The following is a 27,920-nucleotide window of genomic DNA, read 5'->3' as shown; positions in this document are numbered from 1 at the left end:
TCAAAAAGCTCGACAAACTCCAAGTAGGAAAAACTCAAAGATATTCATACTGAGATTCATTATAATCAAACTGCTAAAAGCCAAAGACAAGGAGACAATATTGAAAGCTGCAAGAGAGAAGTGACTCATTACATACAAGGGATCTTCAAAAAGAGTATCAGTTATCTTGGCTGGGCACGGTGGCTCACACCTGTAATCTTAGCACTTTGGCAGGTCGAGGCAGTTGGATCACTTGAGGTCAAGAGTTTGAGACCAGCCTGGCCAACAGGGCAAAAACCCATCTCCACTAAAAATACAAAGATTAGCCAGGCATGGTGGTACACGCCTATAATCCCAGCTACTCAGGAGGCTGAAGCAAGAGAATTGCTTGAACCTGAGAGGCGGAGGTTGTACCGAGCCAAGATCGTGCCACTACTGCACTCCAGTCAGGTGACACAGTGTGACCTTGTCTCAAAAAAGAAAAGAAAAGAAAAGGATCATCAGATATCTCATCAGAAACCTCAGAGGCCAAAAGGCAGTAGATTGATATATTCAAAGTGCTAAAAGAAAAAAATAAATCTGTCAGCTGAGAATCCTATATCTGACGCAACTGTTCTTTTAAAGAAAGTGGAAAATGAACACATTCCCAGATAAACACAAGCTTAGGGAGTTCATTATCACTAGATCTGCCCTGCATAGAAAGCCAAAGAAAGCCTTTCAGGATGAAATGAAAGGATACTAGACAGTGACTCAAAGCTGAATAAAGAGGCCAGGCGTGGTGGCTCACACCTGTAATCTCAGCACTTTGGGAGGCTGAGGTGGGCGGATCACCTGAGGGGTTGGAGACCAGCCTGGCTGACATGGTGAAACCCCGTCTCTACGAAAAATACAAAAATTAGCCAGATGTGGTGGCACATGCCTGTAATCCCAGCTACTTGGGAGGCTGAGGCAAGAGAATCACTTGAACCCAGGAGGCGGAGGTTGCAGTGAGCCGAGATTGTGCCACTGCACTCCAGCCTGGATGACAGACTGAGACCCTGTCACAAAAAAAAAAAAAAAAAAAAAAAAAAAGCTGAATAAAGGAATAAAGATCTCATCTATGGCCATACCACCCTGAATGTGTCCAATCTCAGAAGCTAAGCAGAGTTGGGCCTGGTTAGTACTTGGAGGGGAGAAATAACGATCTACGGTAAAGCAAAATTCAGGGTCAACTAAAATAAAATTAATTATATAAAAGAGAATACAGTAAAAGCTAGTATTATTGTAACTTTGGTTTGTAATTCCACCAAGTGGAATTTGTTCCTGAAATACCAGAATGGTTCAACATAATAATCAATAAATGTAACAGACCACATTAACAGAAAAAAAACCCACATGGCCATCACAATTGATGTCAAAAAAGTATTTGACAAAATTCAACACTCTTTTGAAAGAAGAAAAAGCTCAACAGACTAAGAATAGAAGGAAACTACCTCCAATAATAAAATCCATATGCCAAATCCCAAAACTCACAGCTAACAACATATTCAATGCTGAAAGCCTGAAAGCTTCTCCTTTAAGACCAGGAATAAGACAAAATGCCCACTTTCACCGCTTCTATTCAACATAGTATTCGAAGTTCTAGCCAGAGTAATCAGGTAACAAAAAGAAATAAAAAGCATCTGAATTGGAAAGGAAGAAGTAAAATTATTTGTTTGCCCAATACATGTACAATGTTTCAGGTCAAGGGTCAGAACAGCCCAACCTTACCAGCAATAGTCCTGCTGTCTTTGTGTGAACCCCAGCTATTACTCACTAGCTACTGATCTCTCTTGCCCACTCTGCCTCAATTTCTTCAAGTGTAAAGTGGGAGAAAAATAATAGTTCATGCTTCAAAGGTTTTTTGTTTGTTTGCTTGTTTGCTTTGAGACAGCATCTGGCTCTGTCGCTCAGGCTGGAGTGCAGTGGTGCAATCTTAGGTCACTGCAACCTCAACTTCCTGGGCTTAAGCGACCCTCCCACCTCAGCCTCCCAAAGTGCTGGGACACAGGCGTGAGCCACTGTATCCGACCTAAAGGATTATTTGAGGAGCAGGTGAATTAATGTGTCATTAATAATTAAAATATCACATTTTAAATTAAAATATAAGGCCGGGTGTGGTGGCTCATGCCTGTAATCCCAGCACTTTGGGAGGCTGAGGTGGGAGGATCACTTGAGCCCAGGAGTTCCACACTAGCCTGGGCACCATTGGGAGACCCTGTCTCTACACACATACGCATACACACACAAAAACTTAAAGTAGCCAGGAGTGGTGGTGCTCGCCTGTGGTCCCAGCTACTCGGAGGTTGAGGCTGGAGAATCACTGGAGTCTGAGAGTTCGAGGCTGCAGTGAGCCGAGATCACACCACTGCACTCCAGCCTGGGCCACAGAGCAAGACGCTGCCTCAAACAAACAAAAACAAAAAATTAAAATATTAAGTGATAATTAACGAGTGTTAATATCCACTTGTTGTGCAGACAAGACCTGGACTTAGGAAACAGGCCCAGGGAAGGAGCAGAACAGTAGCTCTAGAGGACGCCTGGAAGAATCAGCGCGCGGCGGGGGGAGCCTGGGAAGCTTAGTGAGGAAGTGCCTCTTGATGGGGTGAGGAATTCTATAAATTAGTGGAGATGGAAAAAAAAAAAAAAAAAAAGTATTCCCAAAGTGGCAGACAGCACTCAGAAAGACGTGGTGGTAAGAACGAGTACGAATAACGGGGACAACGAGAACACTGGAGATTGGAGAGTGTTGGGCTGGAAGCTGGTGTGCAGCTGTGGGCAGGCTGGGGAGGACCCCGAAACTGCCAATGCACTTCCCGGGCGCAGACGCTGGCAGGACCGGAGGAACCCCGACACCCCGCGCCATCCTTCAGGAAGGGTTACTTCTCCCCGGCCCCGTTTGTGGGCCTTGGGCCTTCTTTCTGTTGGGATCCTCCTCGCGTGACGCCATTGCTACAAGTGGGCAGCTCTGCGGGGAAAATCGAGACGCCGGGGGCTTCACCAAGGAGGCCGGCGGGCGACCACTGGGAGGCCTGGCGGGGTGACGGCCACTGAGAGGTTTGGGTAGGGCCTGGCGGGGTGACGCGGTCAGCCCACTGGAGGACGACACCTCCCGCCAGCCCAACCCTTGCACGCGCGGCCGCCAACCCAAGACCCGCGGCGCACGCCCGCGAGCCCCATCACCGCGTTGCCCAGGAAACCGAGGGTGGGGCTCCGCGTTCTCTGTAGGTCCAGGGACTGGGTGAAAGGTGGTCGGCGGGATGCGGCGCCTGGTGACGGACGGGGCGAGGAGGGCAGCGATTGGTGACTTGAGGCGATGGGCGGGGAAGTCGCCCGGGGATTGGCGAGTTGCGGCGATGGGCGGGGCAGGCGCGCGGAGATTGGCGGGATGCGGCGCGCCGCGCGGTGAGTAGGGTCCAGGGAAACGGGGTCAGCTGTGGGTGGCGGTTCCAGGCCGCGAGACCGGGCTCCTGGGGCGGTGGGCTAGTGTCTTGGCAGACGTTCCGCAGCTGCCGCGTGGATCCGAGCCGGGGACACCCGCCGTGACTGGAGCAGCCCCAGGGCGCCCTCGGCCCCATCCCAAGCAGCGCGGCCTGGCTGCTGCCGCCATCAAACAGGTTCCAGCCGAAAACTCTTAACTAGTCACTCGTTAGACACGTGTGCGGAGCCTGTGTCCCAGGCCAGTGCTGTCCCGTGGAGATAGATTGCAAGCCACTACGGAATTTTTAAACTTTCTAGTAGGTGTACGAAAAAAGTAAAACGAAACAGAAATCAGTTGGAGTAAATCCATAAATATATCCAAACTGTTATTTCAGTTGTATTTGAAGAAAGTATTGGGATATTCTTTGTACTATTCTTGGAAATCCGTTGTGTGTCCAACCCAAACATCACAGTTGGACTCACCACATCTGTACTTCGTAGCCCCAGGTGGGTAGTGGCATAAGACACAAAAATCTCAGCCCTCCTGGAGCTTATGGTTTAATTGCAGCAGGCAGACAATACGTTTAAAATATAGTTTGTTAGAAGGTAAATGCTGTAAACAACAATAACAATTGAAGTACTGGGAAGGGTTGCAGTTGTAAATCAGATGGGCAGGGCACAAGGTAACATTTGAGTAAAGATGTAAGAACTTGAAGGAAATGGGCAAGTGAGCCCCATAGGTATATGGGAGAGGGGCAAGCAAGAGTTCAGAGGCCTCCTGCTCTGGGGAGGGACCCAAGGTGGAGGAGTGGGAACCAGGAGGGGAGAGGACCAGTGGAGCAGATCTCATAGGCGGTTGTAAGGACTTGGGGCCTTATTCAATGAAATGAGGACACTTTGGAGAGTTTTGAGTAGAGCAGCGACTGATTTATGTTTTGGTTTTGGTTTAGTTCATTTTATTATTTAGTAATAGCCTTATTATTTCACAGGAGGCTTATTTAATAAGGCAGGCCTCATGTCTGGAGATAAGGCAGGTGCTGGAGAGCTGGACGGAGGCAGATCAGGCATTCCATTTGGGGCACGCTGCACTTGATTGAGACCCTGATAGTTGTCCGGATGGAACAGGACACTTGAGTCGGGTTCGGGGAGAACTCTAGATGAGACAAACACTCCTAGCTTTCCTTTTCTCTTTTTGGATGACTGCTACACCGTGAGACATCGGTATCCAGACACGATAAATTTCCAAGTGGACACAATGTCTGGTGTCAACTACAGCTGTTCCCTTCTTTTCCCAGTATCCTTTGGGTGCAGTGAGACTGCAGGAGAGCTGCTGCTTTGGGGATGGGCAGGGGCAGCAGGAATGCCTTTGTGTTTTCACAGTGACCCTCCTTGGCCTGGGCGAAGCTGTGTGGACCAAGCAAGCCAGGAGTGTGGCCATGTTTTCTGAGCAGGCTGCCCAGAGGACCCACACTCTGCTGTCCCCACCATCAGCCAACAATGCCACCTTTGCCCGGGTGCCAGTGGTGACCTACACCAACTCCTCGCAACCCTTCCGGCTAGGAGAGCGCAGCTTTAGCCGGCAGTATGCCCACATTTATGCCACCCGCCTCATCCAAATGAGACCCTTCCTAGAGAACCGGGCCCAGCAGCACTGGGGTAAGTGAGAGTTTGGGAAGGTGCTTCCCCCACACCAGCCCGGAACTTAGAAATGTTCTGCAAGAGAACGGGAACATTTCTCTAATTGATCCCACCTCCTGTTACCTTGGGAAAATTAACCTCTTTTTCCCTCAGTTTCTTCTTAAGATAGTAACAAGGATTAAATTAAGTAATTTGTGGGTTTGAAGTTAGTTTTAGTTCAGAGGCTGGTTGGAGATAAGGACTTAGTTCTGGCGGTGATGGTGATTATTTCACTGGCAGAGGAAAATGGTTTTCCTATCTTCAGTGCAGATTACTCAAGTATTTGCCTGTGCTGTAGCCAGAGAGCCCCTCAGTGTGGCAAGCCTGGCACCAGGGACCAGGAGCCAAGACTGGTGAGGATGCACTCTCTGGTCTCGAGGGGACCCCCTCTGTTCACTCATGTCTGTTTGCCTCTCCTCCTGGCCCCTATATTTGCTGGCCATAAATTTTCCTGTCCCTTGCGCTCTCTGTCTTTCCTAATAAAGTGGCCTGGCCAACACAACCCTTGTTCTTTGCCCCCATTTCTTCCTCGGTGATCTCTCCTGCAGTTGGATTATTCTTGGTGGTGAAGTAGGTACCCCCATCTCCCCCTTTGAGTTTTGGGTGCTGCCGCATTCCCCCATTCCTACCACTTACATAAGAGTGGCTTTCCAGGTAGTTTTCAAATCCATCTCCTATTATCTTTTTAAACTGAGGATTTTGTAGGTGAGACCAGGTCTTACTTGTTTTTATTGTCCTTGGCACCAGGTGAAATGGATCTTAGCCCTAGTTGCACATTGGAATCCCCTGAGGAGCTTTGAGAAGCCCATCTCATCCCACACCAAGCCAAGATCAACTCTTATTATAGGCAGCCAGGAGAACACTGGGCCCAGAAATCTAGCTAGAACAACAAATTCGTTAGGGATATGTATTAGTCCGGTTTCACATTGCTATAAAGAACTACCTGAGATGGGGTAATTTATAAAGAAAAGAGGTTTAATTGACTCACAGTTCCACATGGCTGGGGAGGCCTCAGGAAACTCCACAATCATGGCAGAAGGTGAAGGGAAAGCAAGGCACGTTTACATGATGGCAGGAGAGAGCGAGCGAGGGGAACTGCCAACCCTTTTTAAACCATCAGATCACATGATGGTTTGATCTCACTCACCATCACAAGAACAGCATGGGGGAAATCCACCCCCACGATCCAGTCACCTCCCACCAGGTCCCTCCGTCAACACCGTGTGGATTATAATTCCAGATAAGATGTGGGTGGGGACACAGAGCCAAACCGTATCAGGATGTTTTCTGTTTTGTTTACCTGAGACAAAAGTGCTGTTCACCTCTCCGCTCCCACATAATCGGGGGCTCCCTCCTGCGGCTCTGGTAGCTTTTCCTCACTTTCCTTTCAGCCCTCGGGACACCTTCCTTGGCTCTTTTTAGAGCTCAGTTACTACTTGGGCCCAATGTCAATGCCACCTTCTAGATTCTTTCCAGCAGCACCTCCTCTGGTTGCACATTTCTCTCCCAGTTATTGGAGCTGCCAAAAAAGCTCCCCAGTGATGGACGACAGCGATTTCACTGTGCCCACAGACTGGTCAGGAAACCAAACAGCTGCCACGATGAATGTGTTGCTAGTGGCGGGGCAGCAGTAGCACTCACTCACAGGCCTGGTGGTTGATGCTGGCCCTCACCCTGAATACCTACATGTGGCTTCTGCATGTCCTCACTGAAGCTCAGCCTATCTCTCCAAATTGGTCTCTCCACTCACCTGTTCCCCACACCTTCCCAGCCCTTCCTGCCGTAGGCTTTTCCCTTCATTTGGCACACTCTTTCCCTCATCTTCCCATGACCTCATCTAAGCCCCACTGTCAGCTGAAGTATTATATTCTTTGAGGGGCCACCATGACCAATGAGGGCCTCTGTTTTCTACCTCAGCTCACCATTTGTTCACAGCACTTGTCACTGTGGCGAGTTACTTGTTTATGGCCTGTTGTCACTCTCCGGCCTAGACCCAGTGGGCTCAGCGGGGGCAAGTGTTGGCCTTTCTGTCCATTTTCGATCTTGGTGCCAGCATATTGCCTGAGTATCCTGCTATCCTGCTATCAGTTACAGGGATGACATTCTGCCCAGTGCTCAGGGGCACACACTTGGATCCCAGTTGTGTGCCCTTGGACACGTTGCTCTGTGCATCAGTGGGGTGATGATATCTACTCCTGGCATGTTTTCAGGGTTGGCTGAGTTACATGTACAGTGCTTAGGCCACCTGGAGAGAGTAAGAGTGGGATAGGTGCGGATGTGGAGTCTGTTGCATTGCTGTCTGCAGCTGGCATCCTTCTTGTCTTGTTTTGAGTTGCTCACCTCTGTCTGCTCACTAAGGTGTAGATTTGAGGAATGTTCCTGTTTCTTCCCAGGCAGCAGGGGCTCGGGCTGTGCTGGAGTCAGCTAGGCTAAGGGGCTGGTCTGGCATCTGCATTACCCTATCACCTCCTCAGTGTTTTCTCCAGGCCTGGATCTGTGCTGTGTGGAGACCTGTATTCCTCCCTCCTGCCCACACTGACTCTCCCTACCTTTCTTCTTGAGAGTGCCGAGCCCCTCCCATGTGTTCTTGTTCACAGCCTCTTCAGGATCCCGAGAAGAGGCTGGGGAAGACGGTGCCCAGGTGCCCTGGGTAAACAAGGCCACCTGACTCCACGGGAATGGAATGGGTGGAGGGGATCTGAGGTCTGCATTTTGAGTATCTCTGCTCTCAGAGGGTGAAGCATATGGTAGGGGTGGAGAGTGGGGTGGAAGAATCTAAAGTCTTAAAGAAAATGGCAGTTATTTGTAGGGCAGGGCCGTGTTGAGACTTGGCATGCTTCTTTTTAAGAATCGGTGTTGTAATTTAGGTATAAGTGAAGCAGTACTTTGTATTAGTTTCCTGTAGGCACTGTAACAAAGCACCACAAACTGGTTGACTTAAAACAAAAGACATGGCGGGGTGTGGTGGCTCACCACTGTAATCCCAGCACTTTGGGAGGCTGAGGCAGGCGGATCACAAGGTTAGGAGATTGAGACCATACTGGCTAACACGGTGAAACCCTGTCTCTACTAAAAATACAAAAAAAAAAAAAAAATTAGCCGGGCGTGGTGGCACACACCTGTAGTCCCAGCTACTCGGGAGGCTGAGGCAGGAGAATGGAATTCACCCTGGAGGCAGAGCTTGCAGTGAGCTGAGATTGTGCCACTGCACTCCAGCCTGGGTGACAGAGCAAGACTCCGTCTCAAAAAAAAAAAAAAAAACACACAGACATTTACTCTCTGGTAGTTCTGAAGGCCAGAAGTTGAAATCCAGATGTCAGCAGAATTGGCTCCTTCTGAAGGCCCAAGGGGAGGGTCCTTCCTGGCCTCTTCCCTGGCGTTCCTGGGCTTGTGGCCGCATCACTCCACTCTGCCCATCTTCACACTCCCTCTTGTCTGTGTGTCTGTTTCTCTGTTCCTCATGAGGACACTTGGCATCCAGGGCCCAACCACACCCAGAGTCCCTGGTCTTCTGTGGCTGACTCACCTTTTACTGTCACCTTGAAGTCCAAGGGGTCCTTGCACTTGATGTTGTCTCCTGGCGAGGGCCAGGGCCCTGGGATTGGCCTCTCGTGGAGTGCTGGGCAGAGCCTCCATGGCCTCTCTCAGGGTGGGGGCTACTTCATCTCTAAGTCTGTACCCCTCGTGTCCTAGGCAGTGGAGTGGGGGTGAAGAAGCTGTGTGAGCTGCAGCCTGGGGAGAAGTGCTGTGTGGTGGGCACTCTGTTCAAGGCCATGCCGCTGCAGCCCTCCATCCTGCGGGAGATCAGCGAGGAGGTGAGGCAGGGCACTACACGGCGGGGCCGCCAAGCAGACCTGGCCTCCCCCTAGAACACCTCCCTGGGGGCGGGGGTGTGGGGAAGCAGGTTCAGAGATGATGGGCTCCAGAGGGGTGGGGGCTGGGGTGCCAGCTCACTAACACCAGAGCCTTGATGGGCTCTGGCCTCAAGATTATACCTCCTGTCTCTGCATTCCAGCACAACCTGCTCCCCCAGCCTCCTCGGAGCAAATACATACACCCAGATGATGAACTGGTCTTGGAAGATGAACTGCAGCGTATCAAACTAAAAGGCACCATTGATGTGTCAAAGCTGGTTACAGGTAGGGAGCCCAATGAGGGGGTGAGGGTGATGCAGGTGAAGAGCCCAGCAGTGGTGTGTTAGGGATGGGTATGAGTGGGGAGCCTGGGGGGATGTGCAGGGGGGTGTTGCCTGGGCACACGTGTGTTCTTAAGGAGGTAGGTGAGGCTGCAGGTGGTCAGAGGCCATCAGATTGGGTGAGACCTGGCTGGGAGATGGGTCTCCCCACCTCCATCCAAAGGCAGTGACCCCAGGAAGCAGGCATGCCTCCGGGAGTCCTAGGTGAGAATTCACCAATGTGGTTGTGGAGGACTGGCTAGTTTTGCCTGTTGGGGTGACTGGAGGAGTGGTAGCACCTGGGGCTCCCTGATCAGGCCTGATGCCGCTGCTCCCCAGGGACTGTCCTGGCTGTGTTTGGCTCCGTGAGAGACGATGGGAAGTTTCTGGTGGAGGACCATTGCTTTGCTGACCTTGCTCCCCAGAAGCCCGCACCCCCACTTGACACAGATAGGTGAGCAGCAGTTCTCGGGGGCCGGAACCAGCTCATGGTCAGTGGAATCTTTGAGTCGCACCTAGGAGGGGCTGCCTCCCTTCTTGGCACCCTGGAGGACCCCACTTTCTCCCATAGGTTTGTGCTGCTCGTATCCGGCCTGGGCCTGGGTGGAGGTGGAGGTGAGAGCCTGCTGGGCACCCAGCTGCTGGTGGATGTGGTGACAGGGCAGCTTGGGGACGAAGGGGAGCAGTGCAGTGCCGCTCATGTCTCCCGAGTTATCCTTGCCGGTAACCTCCTCAGCCACAGCACCCAGAGCAGAGATTCTATCAATAAGGTATGGAGCCCGCCTGGCTGCATTCAGCCCCAGCCCAGGAGGCTGCAAACCTGTAAGACTCTCCTTCCCCATGGCGAGTTGGGTACCCTGTGGGGTCTTGCAGGTCGGTGGGAAGCGCCCTGCAGTGACACTGGGGCCTCCTGCACGGGGGCTTCTCGTGCCCAGGCCCTCGCTGAGGGTGGTGGGAGGCTAGAAGGGAGTGAGGGTCTATGGGACAACATCTGTATCTTCCAGCTGGTGGGGCTCTGCTCTCCTCTGAGCCTGGGACTTGCCTGGGCCTGATGGCTTCCTGGGCTTCTATTCCAGGCCAAGTACCTCACCAAGAAAACCCAGGCAGCCAGCGTGGAGGCTGTGAAGATGCTGGATGAGATCCTCCTGCAGCTGAGTGTGAGTGAGCTGGAGGCTGGAGGGGTGATGAGGATTGCAGTCTTCAAAGCTGCCACTGGGCAAGAGAAGGCAGGCAGGAGGGCAGGGGGAGTGGCTGGAGTTGGGGTAGGGGGCTCCTTTGGGGTTGAGCTCTCCCTGCCCTGTGCCTTCCAGGCCTCAGTGCCCGTGGATGTGATGCCAGGCGAGTTTGATCCCACCAACTACACGCTCCCCCAGCAGCCCCTCCACCCTTGCATGTTCCCGCTGGCCACTGCCTACTCCACGCTCCAGCTGGTCACCAACCCCTACCAGGCCACCATTGATGGAGTCAGGTAGCTGGCACAGCCACACTTCAGTCTGACCCAGCCTTTTGCCTCAGGAGGCACAAAGAGGGGAGGGGAGGGAGGGTCCAGGAAGGTGGCAGGGCTGCAGAGGCCCACCTGGTGTCTGTTCCTTCTCTCTGGGGCATCCCCACAAGAGCGCCAGATGAGCTCTGGGCTGACCACTATGGGTGGCACCCGTAGCCAAGGGTCAGCTGAGCTTTGCCTTGCAGATTCTTGGGGACATCAGGACAGAACGTGAGTGACATTTTCCGATACAGCAGCATGGAGGATCACTTGGAGATTCTGGAGTGGACCCTGCGGGTCCGTCACATCAGCCCCACAGCACCTGACACTCTAGGTAACAGGCTCAGCCATACGGGGTGGGAGCAGAGGGCCAGGAGGCCTGGCAGGACCCTGAAGTGCACAGGGTCCCCCTGTGGGTTTGTACTTGCCAGCATTGCTGAGAGCTGAGGAGTTCAGAGGCTTGGCACCTGCTCTGGAAGCTACTCTGGCATCTTAATTCTAAGGCCAATGGCTCCCCACCCCGACACGCAGCAACAGCAGGGCCAAGGTCTTGTGACAGTATCTGGAGGTGCTCCTGTTGTCACACTGGGGGTCTCCTACTGGCCTGCAGTGGGAGGAGGGGCTGCAGCCCCACATCCTGTGCAGAGTGCTAGTGCTAAAGCTGGAACCCTCCTCAGAGCTGCCTGTTCTCCTCCAGGTTGTTACCCCTTCTACAAAACCGACCCATTCATCTTCCTAGAGTGCCCGCATGTCTACTTTTGTGGCAACACCCCCAGCTTTGGCTCCAAAATCATCCAAGGTAATTTTTGTCTTCTGGGGGCCCAGGCCTGATTTGCTGATTCACTCTCACCTGGGAACAAGGTTCTCACCTGGGGACAGAGAAGAAAACCTGCATTGTGGAGTCCCCCCAGCTCTTGTGGAATGGACGGCCGAGGTCTGCTGTGCAGCCATTATTTCACTGTGGAAGCCAAGCTGCCTGGCCAGCTGGGCAGGGGCTAGAACAGCTCCCAGCCTGTGTGCTTCTCAAGGCTAATCTCTGGTCTCCTATTGTCACTGCCCCACTGTGTGCCAACGGGGACTCCTGTTTATTTCTGGCAGCTTCTCTTTGAGGCAGGACTTACTTGGAACCTACAGTGAGTCCTATGTGGCTTCTTTGCAGGTCCTGAGGACCAGACAGTGTTGTTGGTGACTGTCCCTGACTTCAGTGCCACGCAGACCGCCTGCCTTGTGAACCTGCGCAGCCTGGCCTGCCAGCCCATCAGCTTCTCGGGCTTCGGGGCAGAGGACGATGACCTGGGAGGCCTGGGGCTGGGCCCCTGACTCAAAAAGGTGGTTTTGACCAGAGAGGCCCAGATGGAGGCTGTTCATTCCCTGCAGTGTTGGCATCGTAAATAAAGCCTGAGCACTTGCTGATGCGAGCCTTGAGCCCTGGGCACTCTGGGTACAGGACTCCTGCAGGGGTACCCACAGTGACCATAGCCCCTGCACCCACCAGCCGGTCTCCCTCCTTCTCCCCATCCCTGACCCCTCAGAATGTGAGCAGTCCGTGCCATGAGCTTGTTTTATTGGAGTGACCTCGGCTCCCTCCTTCTGCCACTACAACACTGCAGCAACCCCATCTCTTACGAGACTGGCAGGTGGAGCAGGAGCCTCCACACAGCCTCTGGCTTTTAGGTCCCGGTCATGTTTGCACCCCCTCAAAGGGGCAGGACCAGCCCTTCCTTTCAGTGTCCACACCAGGGGCCTTCCGTGTGCTGATGGGTGATGTGACTGTGGTCAGCAGGCTTGGGAAGTGCTACTGCTGTAGCTTGAGCTGGGCTGGGGCCTTGGTAGGACCCTGATCTCAGAAGTCCCCAAAGTTCACTGTGTAGGTCTCAACTGTTGTGAAGGGGAATGCCTGGCCAGTGGCTATCTCCTCTTCCTCCTCCTCCTCCTCCTCCTCCTCTTCCTCAAACTCAGGCTCCAGCTGGGTCTCAAACTCAGGCTCCAGCTGGGTCTCAAACTCAGTCTCCAACTGGGTCTCAAACTCGGGCTCCACCTTGGTCCCAAACTCGGGCTCCACCTCGGTCCCAAACTCTGTCACCACCTCTGTGTAGGTCTCAGTCTCCGACTCCTCCCAGCCAGCGGTGGTTGGGGGTACAAGGCCCCAGGGCTCTATGGTAGTGCTCAGGGTGGTGGCAGGGGCAGGGGGCAGCGTGGAAGGCACAGTGTGGGGGCCTAGGGTGGTGGTGGCGTTGAGGCGCCGCAGCCGCATCTGTGCCCGAAGCCGCAGACGGTGCTGTAGGCGCCGCTGCTGCAGGCGTCGCTGCTGGGGGGTCATAGGGCGCGATGGGTCTATGTGTGGGATAGGCCGATTCCCGTTCATGGCCATGATCTCCCGGATGCGCTTCCAGTTGGAGCGAGCCAGGATGAAGTTGCACTGAGTGGCCCCGATGTCATAGTCAACATTACAGGTCTTGGCACTCGGGGTGTAGCCCTCCGCGTGGGCTGTCACGCGGTACTCACCCGGGTTCAAGATTCGCCAGTAATCACCACCACTGGCTGCGGAGGGAGGACGATCCGGCTGCCCCAGAGCGCCCCTCCCAGGCCCCCACTCTCCCACTCAGTCCTGCCCCTAGGCCCCGCCCTCCCCGAGTCCTGCCCCTAGGCTCCGCCTCCCTGGTTCCGCCCCCAGGCTCCCCAGACTCTGCCTGCTCGCTGAGTTCCCCAAGCCCCCATCCTCTCTGGCAGGGTCCTCCCTCAGGAAAGTGGGGTAAAGATGTGCACACTAGGTACCTGTCTTCACGCCGTGATTAATGCCACTCACAGAGATGGTGGCGTTGGCAATGGGGATGCCTTGCTCGTCCGTCACCACCCCCTTAATGCCACGGTGCACCTGGGGAAGCAGGTGAGGGCTGTTGGTCCTGAGGAAGGTCCAATGTGGTCCGCTGCTCCCTCCCGCCCGTCCAGGAATATCTGCAGCCTCCTCTCCCCAGGCATTGCCCTGGCCACCCCACCTGCTCCATGAAGGTGAGCAGCGCCTCCTTGTTGTTCTCCCACTCGCGGGGCAGCTCACTCTCATGAGGGAACTTGTCACAGCCCAGGTAGAAGGAGAGCTCCAGGCAGTTGGTATGCAGATAACTGAAGTCATTGATAGCTGGCCGGGGACAGACACAGATCCAAAGTCAGCCCCTCTCCAGACTAGGCCCCGCCCACAGCCCCTTCCAGGCTGACTCACTCCCGGACCGGGGGTTCCACTTGGCCCCGTTGACGATGCCCATGCCGCCGGTGTAGTCCTGGGCTTGGCAGCCTCCGCGATAGGGCTCGGTCAAGGTGAGGTGGGCGGAGGCGAAGGAGATGGCGAGCCAGCGGAAGATGGCGTGGTCTGGGGTCTCCTGGGCCTCAGAGACCTCATCCTCATCCTCCCCGCGGGCGGCTGCCATGGCTGCGGCCAGCAGCTGCTCCTGGGTAGGCGTGCGGGTCATGTCGTAGGGGTAGGATACTAGCCGCTCACCGCCGTTCAGATTTGCTCCCAGCACGAAGGGGTTCTTTTCCATCCAGGCAATGATGGCCCGGACCTCTGTGGATACCTGGAGTGGCCAGCACATGTGAAGCCAGGGCTGCAGCCTCTAGCCACCATCCCCAACCTAGCCCATCACCCTCCATGAAGCTTCACACCAGTACTCGCACACTCCCCTGTCCCCCAACCCCCAGAGCCTCAGCGTCTGGAGCTCAGGCACCGTCAGCCCCACCCCCAAGCCCAGAACACCAGGACCCCAGGGTCCAGCTGCTCCCTCCTGCCCTCTCAGCCAGGCTGCAGCCTCACCGTGGCATCTGGCGAAAGGTAGCGTTCAGGGATGGGCAAGTTATTGTTGGGGACCCGGTAGGGGACCCATTTCCTCTCCTCAGCTCCCCAGAGCACAGAGTTGAGATCCGGGAAATCTTCAAAGATGTCAAAGCCCTCCTCGGTCCACAATCCCAGCGCCCAGTTCCCAAACTCTGAGCCCTGTCGAGAGCCAGCAGGGTAGGCATGGGCCACCCACACCCCCACAAGCCCTGGCTGCCTGGCCCTGGCCAGCCTCACCCCTCAACCCACCATCTGCGCTGCCACCTCGTAGCCATCAGGGTTCAGTGAGGGCACCAGGTGGATGCGTGTGTCCTGCACCAGGCTGCGCACACGCGGGTTCCCATCGCGGTACTCGCGGCACAGGTACTGCATGAGCAGCAGCAGCAGCTCTCGGCCCAGCACCTCGTTGCCATGGATCCCAGCAGTGTAGCGGAACTCCGGCTCCCCTGCAAGGGCGGGAGCCTCAGTGAGCACTCAGTCTCCCAAGGCCCAGGGCAGCTGAGGAAGGAGCCAGACCCACCTCACACCTGAGGGTCTGGGGGACAGCTGGGGCTCCTAGGGCCCTGTAAGACAAGCCTGAATCCCCAGAGGGGCTCCAGAACAGGCGGGAGGCGGTGAACTCTGCTCACCAGCAGCGCAGGCCAGCTGCTGGCCCCCACAGACTCTCACCCAGTTCATGCTCCCCAGGGTTGTCTGAGATCTCCATGGCATAGATCTTGAGGCCTCGCGAGCTTTTGCCCAGGCTGTAAGTGCGGGTGATGGTGGGGCACTCCTCATTCACCACCTTCATGAGCTGGGGCAGAGGGGGAGGACATGGAATCAATCACGCAATCCGCCCCCCGCTGACCATGCCCCTTCCATCCACTTCCAGGGCCTGCTCTATGGCAAGGGACAGGCATGACCCCTTCAGGTAGCCCCCAGGTACTGGCCTCCTTCCTAAGGTGTGGGACAGCCAGCGTCCCTGGAACCAGTAGGGACTGGGCCCTGTGACACCAGGCACACACTCCCCTGTCAGACAGACAGGTCCCACCCCCAGCCCCAGGATAGATGTTCCCAACCTGGCGCATGTCCTTGTAGCTGTGGTGCCGGAAATCCAGGTCATCGGTGGCCACCACCTCGTTCTGTGCATAGTAGCTGTAGACAGCTGCAAGGGAGGCGGGGTTGTCTTTAGCCGGGTGCTGGGTGGCCCACCCTAGCACCCCACCTCCCCTCCGAGCCCCTGCCAGCCCTCCACACTCACGGGCCACAGGGCACCCCAGCACCTCCAGGCGCATGCACAGGCTGCCATTCCAGGTGAGTGGGTAGATGCGGATGAAACGAGCCACCACCGGCTCTGGGAGCTCACTCAGCACGGGTGTGTCCTTGTCCACGTTCCCATGAAAGGTCTGGGGAGAGGCAGGCCTCAGAGCAGTACTGCCAACCCCTCTGAGAGCCCCCCCCCCCGCCCAGACAATGGGAGCAGAGCCAGGAGCCTGGGCATGGTGCCCACCATTTCCTCATAGCCGTTGGTGTACATCACCCACGTCTGGCTGTCGTTGCTGAAGCCCACGAAGAAGGTGGTCACAAAATCGTCACTGTGGAGTGGACAGTGGTCACAGCAAGGATCTTCCCCTTCCCAGGCCCTCAGGTGGCCTGAGCCTCCCTCTTCTGAGCCCCAGGAATGTAAAAGCTAGCAGGGCGGTGGCGCACAGCCCAGGTGTTGAGCCTGGGTCCTATGCCTGTCACATAGCCGTGGGCAGGTGGTCTGTCCCTAAACTCATGTGCTCATCAGGACACAGGAGCTGACTGACCATGGCTGAGGAGTGGGGATGGGCAGGGTCAGCCCCTCACTGATCTTTTTGGCCTTCTTTGGCTGGGCCAAAGAAGGGCCCACTGGAATCTCCTTCATGGGACACAAAGCCATGCCTATGGAGCCACTCCCCCCTGCCAACTACCCATGAGCCTGGCCACGCACTGGATGCTGGAGTCTCGGCCCTGGGTGATGACACCTGTGAACCGGGTAGTCCTCCTGGTGTCCACCTCTATCCACTGGGTCCTGGCATCGTCCTCGGCACACCATGCGCCATCATAGTAGTCGTCCTCGGTGGCACCGGCCTGTCCAGGGGGCAGGGGAGGCTGAGCATGGGCAGAGGAGTCCATCATCCCAGTTGGGAGATGGGCCCATCCCAATGCCCACCTGCATGTTGAGCCGGCCGCGCTGTGCCCCCAGGCCGTGGCGCAGCATGGAGGAGGCTCGGATCTGGTTGTCCTCGATACGGTGTGACTCCATCCCAATGGGGGGACACTCTGAGGACGCGTACCCCAGACTGGTGGCTCACTAGCTCCATCCTTCCCACCACCAAACCCAGAACCAAGGAGCCCAGAGTCCACTCCCGGCACATCGGGGACACCAGTCAGAGGGCAGCTCTGGTTGGCTGGTGGCTCCCTGGTGCCCTGCACCAGCCCACCTGGAATTGACTCAAAGCCAGGCCAGGAGCTGCTTCCAATCCCAGCCTGTGCTTCCCCTCCCTGGGCCTCAGCTGCCCCATCTGGAGAATGGGCTGACCATGCCCAGCTCTCAGGGGACACACGTGAAATCACAGAACTCCCCCAGGGTGCAGCTACAGATGGGGACCGTCTGCACAATGGCCCTGTAGGGACACCTGTGAAGGTAGCTGAGGTCCTCACTCCCCACCAAGGCCTCAGGTCCTCCCCCTACCATGCCCAGCCGCTAGGGGCCCTGGGGAGCTGCCACCCTCCTGAAGTAGGCCAGCCTGGGGTCTAGGGCTGGGGCAGCCAAGTGAGGCTGTCCTGGGCTCCCGGGGCCCCTCCGTTCTGGGTCCCAAGAATCTAAGAGTAGGAAAGGGTTTCAGGGGCCTGGGTCCTGTTTGTGGCCTTGGGCCAGTCACTTGTCCCAGCACCCCCATCCTGTGGCCCCCACCCTCACCCCCCTGGGCCCCCCACTTACTGACTTTCTCTGTAGGCGTCCACTCCTCCTCCACCTCCTCGCCCTTTCGGGGCTCTAGGGACAATGAAGGGAGGACATGGCACCAAGGGCCTGGGAGGCAATCAGGAGTCCAGATGTTGCCCCACAGGGACCCAGGCCCCGAGCCCCAGTCACACACCTTTATGGTCCTTGCCCTTCTCCACTGCCCACTTGTCGGTCTCCTCCTTGGGCCTGCCATCCTCCTTTTTGGGTTTCTCTGGAAGGTACAAGGTAGGAGGGCCCAGTCAGCCTGGCTCTGGGCTTTGGGGGCCACGTGGGATGGGTCAGGCAGGCCCCAGGTGGCCTTCAGGGCAGGCCTGGTGCAGGAAGTGCTTGGTCCCACTCACTCAGCTCCTCCTTCTCTTCGTCCGTCTGGCGCTCAGCATCGGGCTTCTGGGGTGGAGGCGGCCCAAAGTAATAGTCCACTGCGGGGAGGGAGAGCCAGCTGAGGCCGCCCTGACCCTGCTGCGGGGCCGCAGCTCCTGGGTCCACAGGAGCTCAGCAGGGCAGGACCATGCCAGAGGGGAGGAAGACGGGAGATGGGGGACAGCTGAGTGGGGAGAGAGGGTCCTGCAGGAGTTAGGAGCAGCCCGAGCTCAGGGGGCAGCTGAGCAAGACCCTGCTGAAGTCACCAGCCAGGTCTCCCAGGAGCATCTGGCCTGGTGAAAGGAGGACTCGAGGCCCAGGGCATGGGAAAGGCCTGGAGGGACAACTGGCACCTGTGCCTGGGGTTGCAGGCTGGGGGGTGAGATGGGGGGACATTGGAGGCACTGATGGGGAACTGGGGGCAGGGAAGTGGCAATGCGCAGGCTGCTGCCCAGGAGAAAAGGGAACCTGAGGGCTCCAGAGACGCAGGGGCATGAGCAAGGGGGAGGTAAAAGCCCTCGAGCTCCCTGAAGAGAGTGGGGTGGTGGCCACGAGCCAGCGGGAAGCCAGAGCACCGGACTGGGAGGGCTGGAGCCCACATGGGTGAGAGGGCAGAGTGTGTGCCTAGGGACACTCCAGTGGGGGCCACAGCCAAGCAGGAACCAGGGAAGTGGCCAAGGAAAGACCAGCCTGAGGGCAGAGGAGACTGGGCAGCGGCTGGGGTGGGCACCCAGGGACAGCAGGGGCAGCGAGGTAACCACAGGCACAGGTGGGGTTGCAAGGTGGGTGAGTCGCCCCAGCTGGCTCCTGACCACACCCCCGACCCCCACCTGCCTATGTCCCTCAGACTCTGGGGTGCTGGGTACTCACTGTCATCATAATTGGGGATCACGTAGCCATCACCATAGTCAGGGGGCAGCAGGGGCAGAAGAGGCTTCACAGGCGGCTCTGGAGAGGCAGGTAGGTTAGGAGAGAGCCAGAGCACCCGTGGCCAGAGCACCCCCTCTCCTGCCCCCCATCCTACCAATCCTCTCCTCCGGGGCCGGCGCTGGGGCCGGGGCTTTCTCCTCAGGGGGCTCTGGCCAGACCCGCTCGGGCCTCCTCCTTCTGCTTGGGGGTGGCCTGGGCTGCTTCTGGCGCCGAATGTACTCAACTGAGGGGGAGGCCGGCTCTGAGTGGGGCCCAAGGCTGGGATGGGCCCATCGGCGCATCCCCCAGGCCAGGGGTCCGACCCAGGCGGGGCCGGCAGGGCCCTACTCACAGTCCTCATAGTCCTCCCTCTCGATCTGGTCATTGTAGTCCAGTGTGGGTAGCTCGGTCTCCTCCTCCGGCTCTGAGGGGAAAGCGCTGGTAGCTGCCTGACAACCCCACCCAGGCCCACTCTGGGGAAGCCCTCAGTCCGACCAGCCAGGGCAGCTGGCCCTGAGGCCAGGCAGACAACGGCCACTCACCAGGCTGGTGCTCCCGTGCCTCCACACGGGTCTCCTCTCCTGGATTCTGCCAGTTATTTGGGAGGGGCCCCCCTGCAACACAGGAGTTCCAGAAGCAGGTGGACAGGAGGCCTGCTCTGACCACTTTGGGAGCCTCAGGCCACCAGCCACCCACAGAGCCCACACACAGCCTGTGGACACCCTACTGAGGCCGAGCTCACTCCAAGGAGGACTGAGGTCCTCTGGCCTTCAGCATCCTGCTGGCATCTCATGGGGCCAGAAAGCTGGGCCCACCTTTTGGGGAACCTACTGTGCTGCTGGAGGCCCTACCACAAAGCCGCCCCCAGCAGGAGAAGGCAGGGGGGAACTCCATGGGCTCAGAGCCCAGGGACATCTGGGCAGGGACCTGGGGACAGAGGTCCCACCCACAAGGCTGCCAAGCCCTCTCCCTACCCAAAAGAGGCTACAGCACTGAGGGAGCCCACCAATCAAATTGTGAAAGTTACAGCAAAAGTGAGGTCCCATCAGTGGGGAGCTGAAGGTCTATAGGAAACAGGGCTCCATAAACCTGCCTCCCACTCCCTGCCTCCACCAGAGCAGGCAGTCAGAGTCCCATCACCCCAGAGGAGCCGGGCACAAACCTCCCTCCTGGGGTAGCTCCTCGGGGCCAGGGCTGGGGGGTGGGGGCAGTGGCCACTCCAGGGTTTCTGAGGGAGCCAGAGTGGGGGGCCTCTTCCCTGACGGGGGCTTCTTGGTGGCCTTGGGTGGCTTCTCCTTGGGCTTCTTGGTGGCCTTGGGTGGCTTCTCCTTGGGCTTCTTGGTGGCCTTAGGTGGCTTCTCCTTGGGCTTCTTGGGTGGCTTGGGGGACCCCTCCAGGGACTCCTTGGGCACCTTGGGGCCTTTGTCTTTCTTGCCTTTCTTCCCTTTGTCTTTGGTCTTTTCCGGAGGCACTGTCCAAGACGCAGACTCGTGTCAAATGAACAGAGCCAGCTCTGTGCCCCCATGAGGCCCCTCTCTAGATGCCCAGAACCTGGGCACAGGGACTCTTGTCAGTTCCCGGTGCGGATCAACAAACTGAGAGGTTAAGTCACTTGCCCAAGTGGCAAACTGGGATCCGGACCCGGGTTTTCTGTCTGCAAGTCTGGGTCTGTGACCACCAATCTCAACCTCTCTAAAGACTGAGCATAGGGTGCCCAGTTCCCAGGGGGAGGCCCTCATCCCCCCACCTGCCAAAACCTCAACAGGGGCTCCTTACTATCCACTCCACTATTCTGTGCTGGGCACAGAAGGGGCAGAGAGGTGACTGAGCCATTCAGGCCTGGAGGAGCATCTGGTCATCCCTGCGAACTGCCATACAAAGGAAGGGACATGGACCCAGGACCTTCCCCGGGTCTCCTACAGGGCAAGAAAAGCTTCAGAGAAACTGTGCTGCTGGAGGCCCTACCACAAAGCCGCCCCCAGCAAGAGAAGGCAGGGGGGAACTCCATGGGCTCAGAGCCCAGGGACATCTGGGCAGGGACCTGGACTTGGCTGAGTATTGAAGCCCAAAGAAGAGGAAGTGGTCCCCTTTCGAGAAGTAAGGGATTTGGAATTGGTTAGAAGGATAGGGAGTCCTGGGCAGTTCAGGGATCACACACAGGACAGAAAGGACAGGTAGGGAGCTTGTGGCTGCTCACTCATTTCAGAGTCTGGGAGAGGGAGCCGGGACTGGTTGTGAGGATTCCCATGGGGAATCAGGACCCTAAGCAGGAGCTGCAAGTGCTGTTGAGAACCTGATGAGAGGTGGGGAGCATGAGGGAAGTTTGGCAGAAACACAGGAAAGCTATCCAATGCAGACAGCCAGGGGACACAGGGCTGCTAGAGTGGTTCCCCAGAGCCGGGAGAGCAAGCCTGGAAGGAGAGCCAGAGGCAGGAGGGGCACAGGGAGCCCAGGGTGTGGGAAGCAGCCAGGAAAGATCTAGAGCTGGGGTGGCAGAGGAGGGGCTGCTGACATCAGGAATGTTGGATGGTGCCTTGGAATCTCCTGGGAGAGAAGGATCACAAGACCCTCTGCCACCTTCCAGAGGGCCACGATGAAAACAGCTAAGATTTACTGACAACCGATTATGCAAGAGGCCATGGGTTAAATGCTTCAGTGATGCATCACCTCATCTAATTCCCGTACTAATGCAGGATCACCCACTGCTCACCGCCACCTGAAGCCCTGTGGGAAAAGGGGTCTTCAACAACCTTCTCACCTACGTGAGTCCTCCTGGAGTAGGAAGGCAAAGGCAGGAGGGAGGGATGACCTGAAGCTGTGCCACCAACAGGCAGAGTGGATCCATTAGTATGGCAGGGGGTGACACAGCACAGTCCCCTGTGGCTCAAGCCTAGTCCCTGTCGCATACTGGAGGAATGGGGATGAGCGACCTGTTCAATCACAGCACCAACCCTAGAGCCACCGGCCCCCAAAAGTGGCTCTGCCGCCCGGGTGCTGGATGTGCCTACAGGCCAGCGCTGACCTCGGCCTGGCACAGGGTCCCTCCAGGCATCTGGGCTCGCGTGCGCATTAGTAAGCCAGCCATTCCTCCCCAGGCCGACTGGGGAGTAGCCAGACCCTGCCGAATCCCCCTGTTCCCACCTGAGATGCCAACCCCCCACGCCCCCGCCCTGCCCCGGGTTCTTACCTTCTGCGGCCGCTCCCGGCCGCGCCCCTGGCTTGCCCCCCGCCTGGGCTTTTCGGACCCGCGGGGTGGGCTCGGGAGGCGGCGGGGCCTCCATGTCGTCCTCCCGGGGCTCAGGTCCTAGCTCTGACAGGAAGCCCTCGAGGAACTCCTCGATCTCGTCGTCGGTCAGCACCGTCTGCGGGCGCCCTCCGGGGCACAGGGCCAGCAACGCCAAGAGGCAGCCGAGCAGGGGCGCCCCGCGCACGGCCGCCATGGTCGCGGCACGCGCGGGGGGCTCCGTGGAGGGCGCGGGGGGTCAAGGGCTCTGGGGGCTCTGGGAAAGGGCGGAGAGGGGATCGAGACGGGTGAGGGAATCCAGGAAGGGGCGGGAGAGACGATGGGGTGAGCAAGGGAATCCGGGAAAGGGCGGGAGAGTGGATTAGGGTGGGCGAGGGGACCCGGGAAGGGGGGTGCTAGGGGGCTCTGAGGCCGGAGGGGCTCAGGGGTGGTCGGCGCGCTCCGAGGCCCTGGCGGCGATAGGCGCTCCGGCCCCGCGTGGCGCACTCGCGCGCGGATAGCCGTCTCCAAAGCGCTGGCGGGGGCCGGGGCGGGGGCGCCGGGGCTTCCGGAGCCGGCTCCCCACCCCCGGGGAGGAGAAGGAGGAAGAGAAGGAGGAGCCGAGAGTGGACGGAGGGGCTGCGGGGGGGGCGGGGGGCGAGGGGCGGGGCAGGCGGGCGGGCGCTAGCAGCGAGCGTCCCAGGCCCGGAGACTTGCGCCTAGGACAGAGGGGCAGGGGGCGGGGCGACTGGGAAGGCAGAGGGCCCAAAGGAAGGAAAGGTGGTGGGGAGGGCCTGGGGTGCGGTTGTGAAGGGGCCGGCATCCCTCCTCCCTCTGCCCTAGGCACCGCCCTTAAGGAGGGACCCCAAGACCACCGGGGCGCTGAACCCTCCGCCGGTGACTAGGAAACCTGGCAGGCGTCTGAGACCTCTCTCAATTTGGAGGGCCACAGAAAGGCCACCCCATCCTTCCCAGGCTCTGGAGCCTGTGCCCATGGGCCCTGCTGCACCCCAGCGTCAATTCATTCAGTCATCCTACCAACCTCTTCAGGGGCCAGGCCCTATGCTGGGCCCCAGGGAAGGACAGCACAGTGGGAACTCACTTTCCAGCCGGGAGGCAGGTGCAAAACTGCCCTCAGAGTGGCCAGCTGCCCCGCTGGGGGTAGGAGTCCCATGTAAGGGCATGCCATCCCACCCCTTTGAGTCCCAATGTGGACAAATAGCCATTTCTCACCTTCTTCTTACCAGAACTCATTTTTTAAAAAGTGTCTACAATACTTCCAGCTGCCGCATGGACCCAGAGGACCCAGAGGGCAGGTGGATTGAGCGTCAGCTGATCCCAGGATCCATCAGGGATGTGCACCTTGGTGCCTGGTGTTTGTTGTAAGGCTTCTCCAGGGCAAACGTTGGCTGCCCCGCAGTGGTCATCACAGCTAAGGACAGAGCTCCGAGAACATTCCCCCTCAAAGGAATGGGGAAGCAAGAGAAGACTCACAGGCAGCCCATGGGCCAAGTGCAGAGGCAGACAGCCCTAAGCCACGGTTGTCTGTGGGGATTTGGCCCCAGTGAAGTAGTCAGGTAGGGAAGCCTAGGAGCCCCTGGGATAATTGACAGGGCAGAGTTTGGACCTGGGGTCCAAAGGAAAGAGGAAAAGCAGGTCAGGAAGCACCTGGGTCCCCAGAGCAGCCTCACGTGAGTTGAAGCAGGCAGCAGCCAGGGAGGCCACGGTGGAGGCTGCTGGGCCCAGGATAGGTGCTGCCCCCTGGGAGCAGGACCACAGGGAGGCCTAGCCTCCTCTCACACCTGGTCCTGCCAAGACCCTGCCTTTGCTTTCTCACTGCATCTCCTTGAAAAGGCAGTGGGACTGTGTCAGGTTCCAGCTCTATCTCCCAGGCACATCTCGGCAGGTAGCCTCAGCACCAACCACCTGTGTCCCTGTTCTCCTTGTGGCTCACACAGGATCATGCATGTGCTGTGCCTAGCACACATTCTCAGCACTCACACTGCTGCCTCTCAACTTTCATCATTTGCCCTCAGAGATCAATCTGATCTCTACCCATTGGGGATCTCAGAGCAGCCCCTGAGCCCCAACACCCAGGCCTCCCTGTGTACCTGAGCCAGCCTCTACCTGCCACGTGCCCCCAGGCCAGTCCTGGTGGCAGCAAGGATCTGCAAGCTCTCACCTTTCCTCATCCTCTGCAAACCTCTGAATCATCTTTCTCAAAACTTGTTCTGGGAATTTGCTCCATTGCCCCCAGTTGAGCATGTCAAGCCCAGCGGCCCAAGGCTGGGTGAAGTGGCATGGCACGTCACTTCCCTGGGAACAACTCACACATGGATTGGATTTGGGCCCAACATCCTCTGCCAGGGAAAATAGAAGCCATAAGAAAACAAAAAAGGAATAGAAGGAGGCTTTTCTTCAGTCACAGTGAGTCACCAATAAAAACAAGTGCAAAAGCCCTCATGGAGAGCTGGGCTGCAAGGAGGGCCATGAGGTTGGGGGCCCTCTGCCACCAAGGGTCTGGGCAGGTGGATGGGAGGCAACTGCCCTCCATGCCAGGCTGATGTGCCTCCCCTTGGGTGGTGGGGCTGGGACTCCCACTCCACTTGAAGACCTGTACCAGGAAGTGCTTTAGCCCTGTGCTCAGGCTCTGCTACAGGGCTGGTGAGGGGACTTCTCCCTCTGCTGCCAGAGTGAAGCCAGTCAGGGGGATGGGAGGTTTGTAGCTGAGAGCACCTAGCAACTTTCAGGGTCCCTTACCCCTGCCACTCAGCAGGGTCTGCACCTGCATCCAAGTGTTCTCCTGGGCTACAGTGGGGGGCTGGTAGACACTCTGGTGATCCACTTTCAGCTTCCCACATGGATGTTGCTGGGACTGCTTTGGCATTTCCCTCCCCTAAGGGACAGCCACTGCAGCAGGACTGGACTGGGGAGGGTGGGGCCTGCGCTGGGGAGGGTGTCTCCTCTCCCTTGCTGCTGCTGGAATGGGAAGGAGAGTTGTTGAGAGAGCCAGAACTGTCCGAGGGTGGAAGCTGGTGAAGCTGACCTGCGGGGAACAGGGAGAGAGGGAGCATGGCCCAGTGGGTAGGCCCTATGTAGCTCTGAGGCCATCAACCCTGCCACGAAGGCTGAGACCCCAAGAGAGAAGTTGAGGTTGGGTCAGGGGCCTGGTAGTGCAGCTGAGGAGGGGGACAGGCCGGCCTCCTCCCACTGGGACCCAAGCTATAGCTCCTGACCCTCCAGAGCTGCCTGGTGCCTCAGCCTGGTCAGAGGTGGAAACTCACCTGCCAGCAGGGCCCAGTGTGCCTGAGTTCTGACTGCGGGGATCTGCAGGACACAGAAGGATGGGAGGTCATCAGGGCCTGGGGACAGGCAGGAGTGGTAGGGTCTGGGAGGCTGGGAGCAGACCCTCCTAACCTGCCCCATGGCCTCCATGGCTCCCAGAACCCCCATGGCTGCAGCTCAGACATGGGTTGGGCTTCAGAAAGAAGTGAAGCTGCGTGTACGGAGATGGCCCAGCAAACCCTTTCTGTGTAAACTTCCGCCACAGCCCAGCTGTCCAGCACCAGCATGTGTATCTGGGGCAGGGGGCTCAATAGAAGGTCTGGGAGGCCTGGGCTCTGGCCAGCAGGCTACTGGGATCACAGGTGCCAGCCCCTCCATGTCTCTGGAGTCCTGGATCTGCCTCCAGGGACCAAAGGAGAAAGGACCAGGCTAGGCTCCTTCCTTTTTGTTCTTCCCTCTTGGGGAAGGCTCCTAGAAACTCCCCGTTCTCTGCTGCCCAAGTGCCTGGATATTACCAGTGGAGTTAGCTTGTTTGGGCCCACAAGATGGGATGGCTCCCAGAGCCATGGGACCTGAGGCCTCCCAGACAGTGTCTAGCCACCTTCACAACTGGCAGAACAATTTCCTTGGTTTTCAACAACTTGAAAAACATATGTGATTTTCCACAGTCCGGTGCTCCCCAGGCCTGGCTGCTGAGTGAGCAGAGTTCATGCCGAATTCCTTCCACTCACCACAGGGCAGACAGCAAGCCCAGCTGTGGGGAGACTCAGCTGGGGTGGGGGTCACCACAGCGAGGCGCGGAGGGGCAGGCTTCCAGCACTGATGAGTAATTCTGCAGCCCGAAGATCTGGGAAGAGGGCATGTGACAACTTGGTGCAGCAATCCGCCCAGTGTTAGGTCGGAAGGAAGGAGCGGTTGTTCAAAATGGAGTCTGGTGGCAAAAATAATGTTTGGCCCCACCTCATACCTCCCTCAAAATTAACTCCAGATTAATGAGGTAGATGTTAGAAGAGGAACCAGGGAAGGACTGCAAGAAAATATCAAGTCTTTATTTACATCGTGAGGTTTCTTTTAGGTTTTATTTATTTTTTTGTTTTTGATAGGGAGTCTCACTCTGTCACCCAGGCTGGAGTGCAGTGGTGTGATCCCAGCTCACTGCAACCTCTGCCTCCCAAGTTCAAGTGATTCTCCTGCCTCAGCCTCCCAAGTAGCTGGGATTACAGGCACACGCCACCATGCCCGGCTATTTTTGTTGTTGTTGTTGTATTTTTAGTAGAGATGGGGTTTCACCATGTTAGCCAGGCTGATCTCAAACTCCTGACCTCAAGTGATCCACCCGCCTCGGCCTCCCAAAGTGCTAGGGTTACAGGCATGCACCACCAGGCCCGGCCTGTGTGCCTGGCCTGTATTTACATTCTTTTTTTTTTTTTTTTTTTTTTGAGACAGAGTCTTGCTCTGTCACCCAGGCTGGAGTGCAGTGGCACAATCTCGGCTCACTGCAAGCTCCGCCTCCCGGGTTCATGCCATTCTCCTGCCTCAGCCTCCCGAGAAGCTGGGGCTACAGGCATCCGCCACCATGCCCAGCTAATGTTTTTGTATTTTTAGTAGAGACAGGGTTTCACCATGTTAGTCAGGATGGTCTTGATCTCCTGACCTCGTGATCCACCTGCCTTGGCTTCCCAAAGTGCTGGGATTACAGGCGGAAGCCACCACGCCCAGCCTGTATTTACATTCTTGATGGGGAAGTCTCTCAAGGAAAGACAGAGAACTTTGGTTGCATAAAAGTTTTTACCTTCTGTACATCAAAATACACTGAAAATGAAAATAAAGAGCAAACAAAATACTGGGAAAGAATGCAGCGCTTAGAGTGAACATTCCTGGCCTCCTGTAGTTTTAGGAAGCAGCTGTGGCCTCAGACTCGTCTGCTGTGAACCTCCACTCCATACTCACTGTACTTTCTCTCTGTGAACCTCAGTTTCTCTCCTCTATAACAATAGGATAATAATGACACTACCGTGCCTTGCAAAAATGCCACAAGGGTTCACTAAGATAAATCTGGAGAGTCATGCCTGAAAAATAGTAAGTCTTTGATAAAGGAAAGCTGCTATTAATAAAGATTTTTCCTTTTTTTTTTTTGAGATGGAGTCTCACTCTGGCACCTAGGCTGGAGTGCAGTGATGCAATCTTGGCTCACTGCAACCTCTGCTTCCTGGGTTTAAGCAATCCTCCTACCTCAGCATCCTCAGTAGCTGAGACTACAGGTGTGCGCCACCATGCCTGGCTAGTTTTTTACATTTTTAAAGCTATTAATAGGCCAGCCACGGTGGCTCACGCCTAATCCCAGCACTTTGGGAGGTTGAGGCGGGTGGATCACCTGGGGTCAGGAGTTCAAGACCAGCCTGGCCAACATGGTGAAACCCCGCCTCTATGAAAAATACCCAAATTAGCCGGGTGTGGTGGCACGTACCTGTAATCCCAGCTACTCCGGAGGCTGAGGCAGGAGAATCACTGGAACCTAGGAGGCGGAGGTTGTAGTGAGCGGAGATTGCACCATTGCACTCCAGCCTGGGCGACAGAGCAAGACTCCGCCTCAAA

The 27,920-nt window shown here is 57.0% G+C and overlaps 2 protein-coding genes across 4 annotated transcripts; one reads left to right on the top strand and one right to left on the bottom strand.

Moving 5' to 3' along the window:
* Positions 1-3,348: 3,348 nt before the first annotated feature.
* On the top strand, positions 3,349-12,169 carry POLD2 (DNA polymerase delta 2, accessory subunit). Of its 3 annotated transcripts, none has more exons than XM_003896053.3 (11): positions 3,349-3,402; positions 4,798-5,073; positions 8,788-8,909; positions 9,110-9,233; positions 9,608-9,722; positions 9,840-10,038; positions 10,345-10,425; positions 10,579-10,736; positions 10,958-11,085; positions 11,449-11,550; positions 11,911-12,169. In XM_003896053.3, the coding sequence occupies exons 1-11, from the start codon at positions 3,354-3,356 to the stop codon at positions 12,069-12,071; spliced, it is 1,515 nt and encodes a 504-aa protein (XP_003896102.1). In that variant the 5' UTR covers positions 3,349-3,353; the 3' UTR covers positions 12,072-12,169. The 3 variants fall into 3 exon arrangements, with proteins under 3 accessions (XP_003896102.1, XP_017812231.1, XP_009201290.1); XM_017956742.2 differs by lacking the exon at positions 3,349-3,402 and adding an exon at positions 3,446-3,734; XM_009203026.4 differs by lacking the exon at positions 3,349-3,402 and adding an exon at positions 3,636-3,924.
* A 125-nt stretch (positions 12,170-12,294) lies between these two features.
* AEBP1 (AE binding protein 1) lies at positions 12,295-22,643 on the bottom strand. Its single transcript, XM_003896052.4, has 21 exons — positions 22,005-22,643; positions 19,980-20,288; positions 19,360-19,431; positions 19,170-19,241; positions 18,933-19,061; positions 18,779-18,856; positions 17,890-17,967; positions 17,682-17,759; positions 17,525-17,578; positions 16,754-16,863; positions 16,532-16,671; positions 16,067-16,151; positions 15,818-15,962; positions 15,636-15,721; positions 15,247-15,370; positions 14,827-15,023; positions 14,557-14,736; positions 13,969-14,320; positions 13,748-13,887; positions 13,527-13,626; positions 12,295-13,292 (listed from the first exon to the last, which is right to left on the bottom strand). Exons 1-21 carry the CDS (start codon positions 22,255-22,257, stop codon positions 12,595-12,597), a joined length of 3,480 nt encoding a protein of 1,159 aa, XP_003896101.2. The 5' UTR covers positions 22,258-22,643; the 3' UTR covers positions 12,295-12,594.
* Positions 22,644-27,920: the final 5,277 nt, after the last annotated feature.

This window comes from Papio anubis, chromosome 4 (genome assembly GCF_008728515.1).
Source record: "Papio anubis isolate 15944 chromosome 4, Panubis1.0, whole genome shotgun sequence".
Taxonomy (NCBI): Eukaryota; Metazoa; Chordata; class Mammalia; order Primates; family Cercopithecidae; genus Papio; species Papio anubis.
This window is presented reverse-complemented; position numbering and strand designations above follow the sequence as displayed.

Coding starts and splice junctions, on each gene's coding strand:
- POLD2 (XM_003896053.3), top strand. CDS start 3,354: ATGGGCGGGGCAGGCGCGCGGAGATTGGCGGGATGCGGCGCGCCGCGC. Junction 10,737..10,957: donor GCCACCATTGATGGAGTCAG/GTAGCTGGCACA, acceptor TTTGCCTTGCAG/ATTCTTGGGGACATCAGGAC. Junction 11,086..11,448: donor CACAGCACCTGACACTCTAG/GTAACAGGCTCA, acceptor GTTCTCCTCCAG/GTTGTTACCCCTTCTACAAA.
- AEBP1 (XM_003896052.4), bottom strand. CDS start 22,257: ATGGCGGCCGTGCGCGGGGCGCCCCTGCTCGGCTGCCTCTTGGCGTTG. Junction 15,963..16,066: donor CCAACGGCTATGAGGAAATG/GTGGGCACCATG, acceptor GCCTCTCCCCAG/ACCTTTCATGGGAACGTGGA. Junction 15,024..15,246: donor CCCTGGGGAGCATGAACTGG/GTGAGAGTCTGT, acceptor CCGCCCTTGCAG/GGGAGCCGGAGTTCCGCTAC.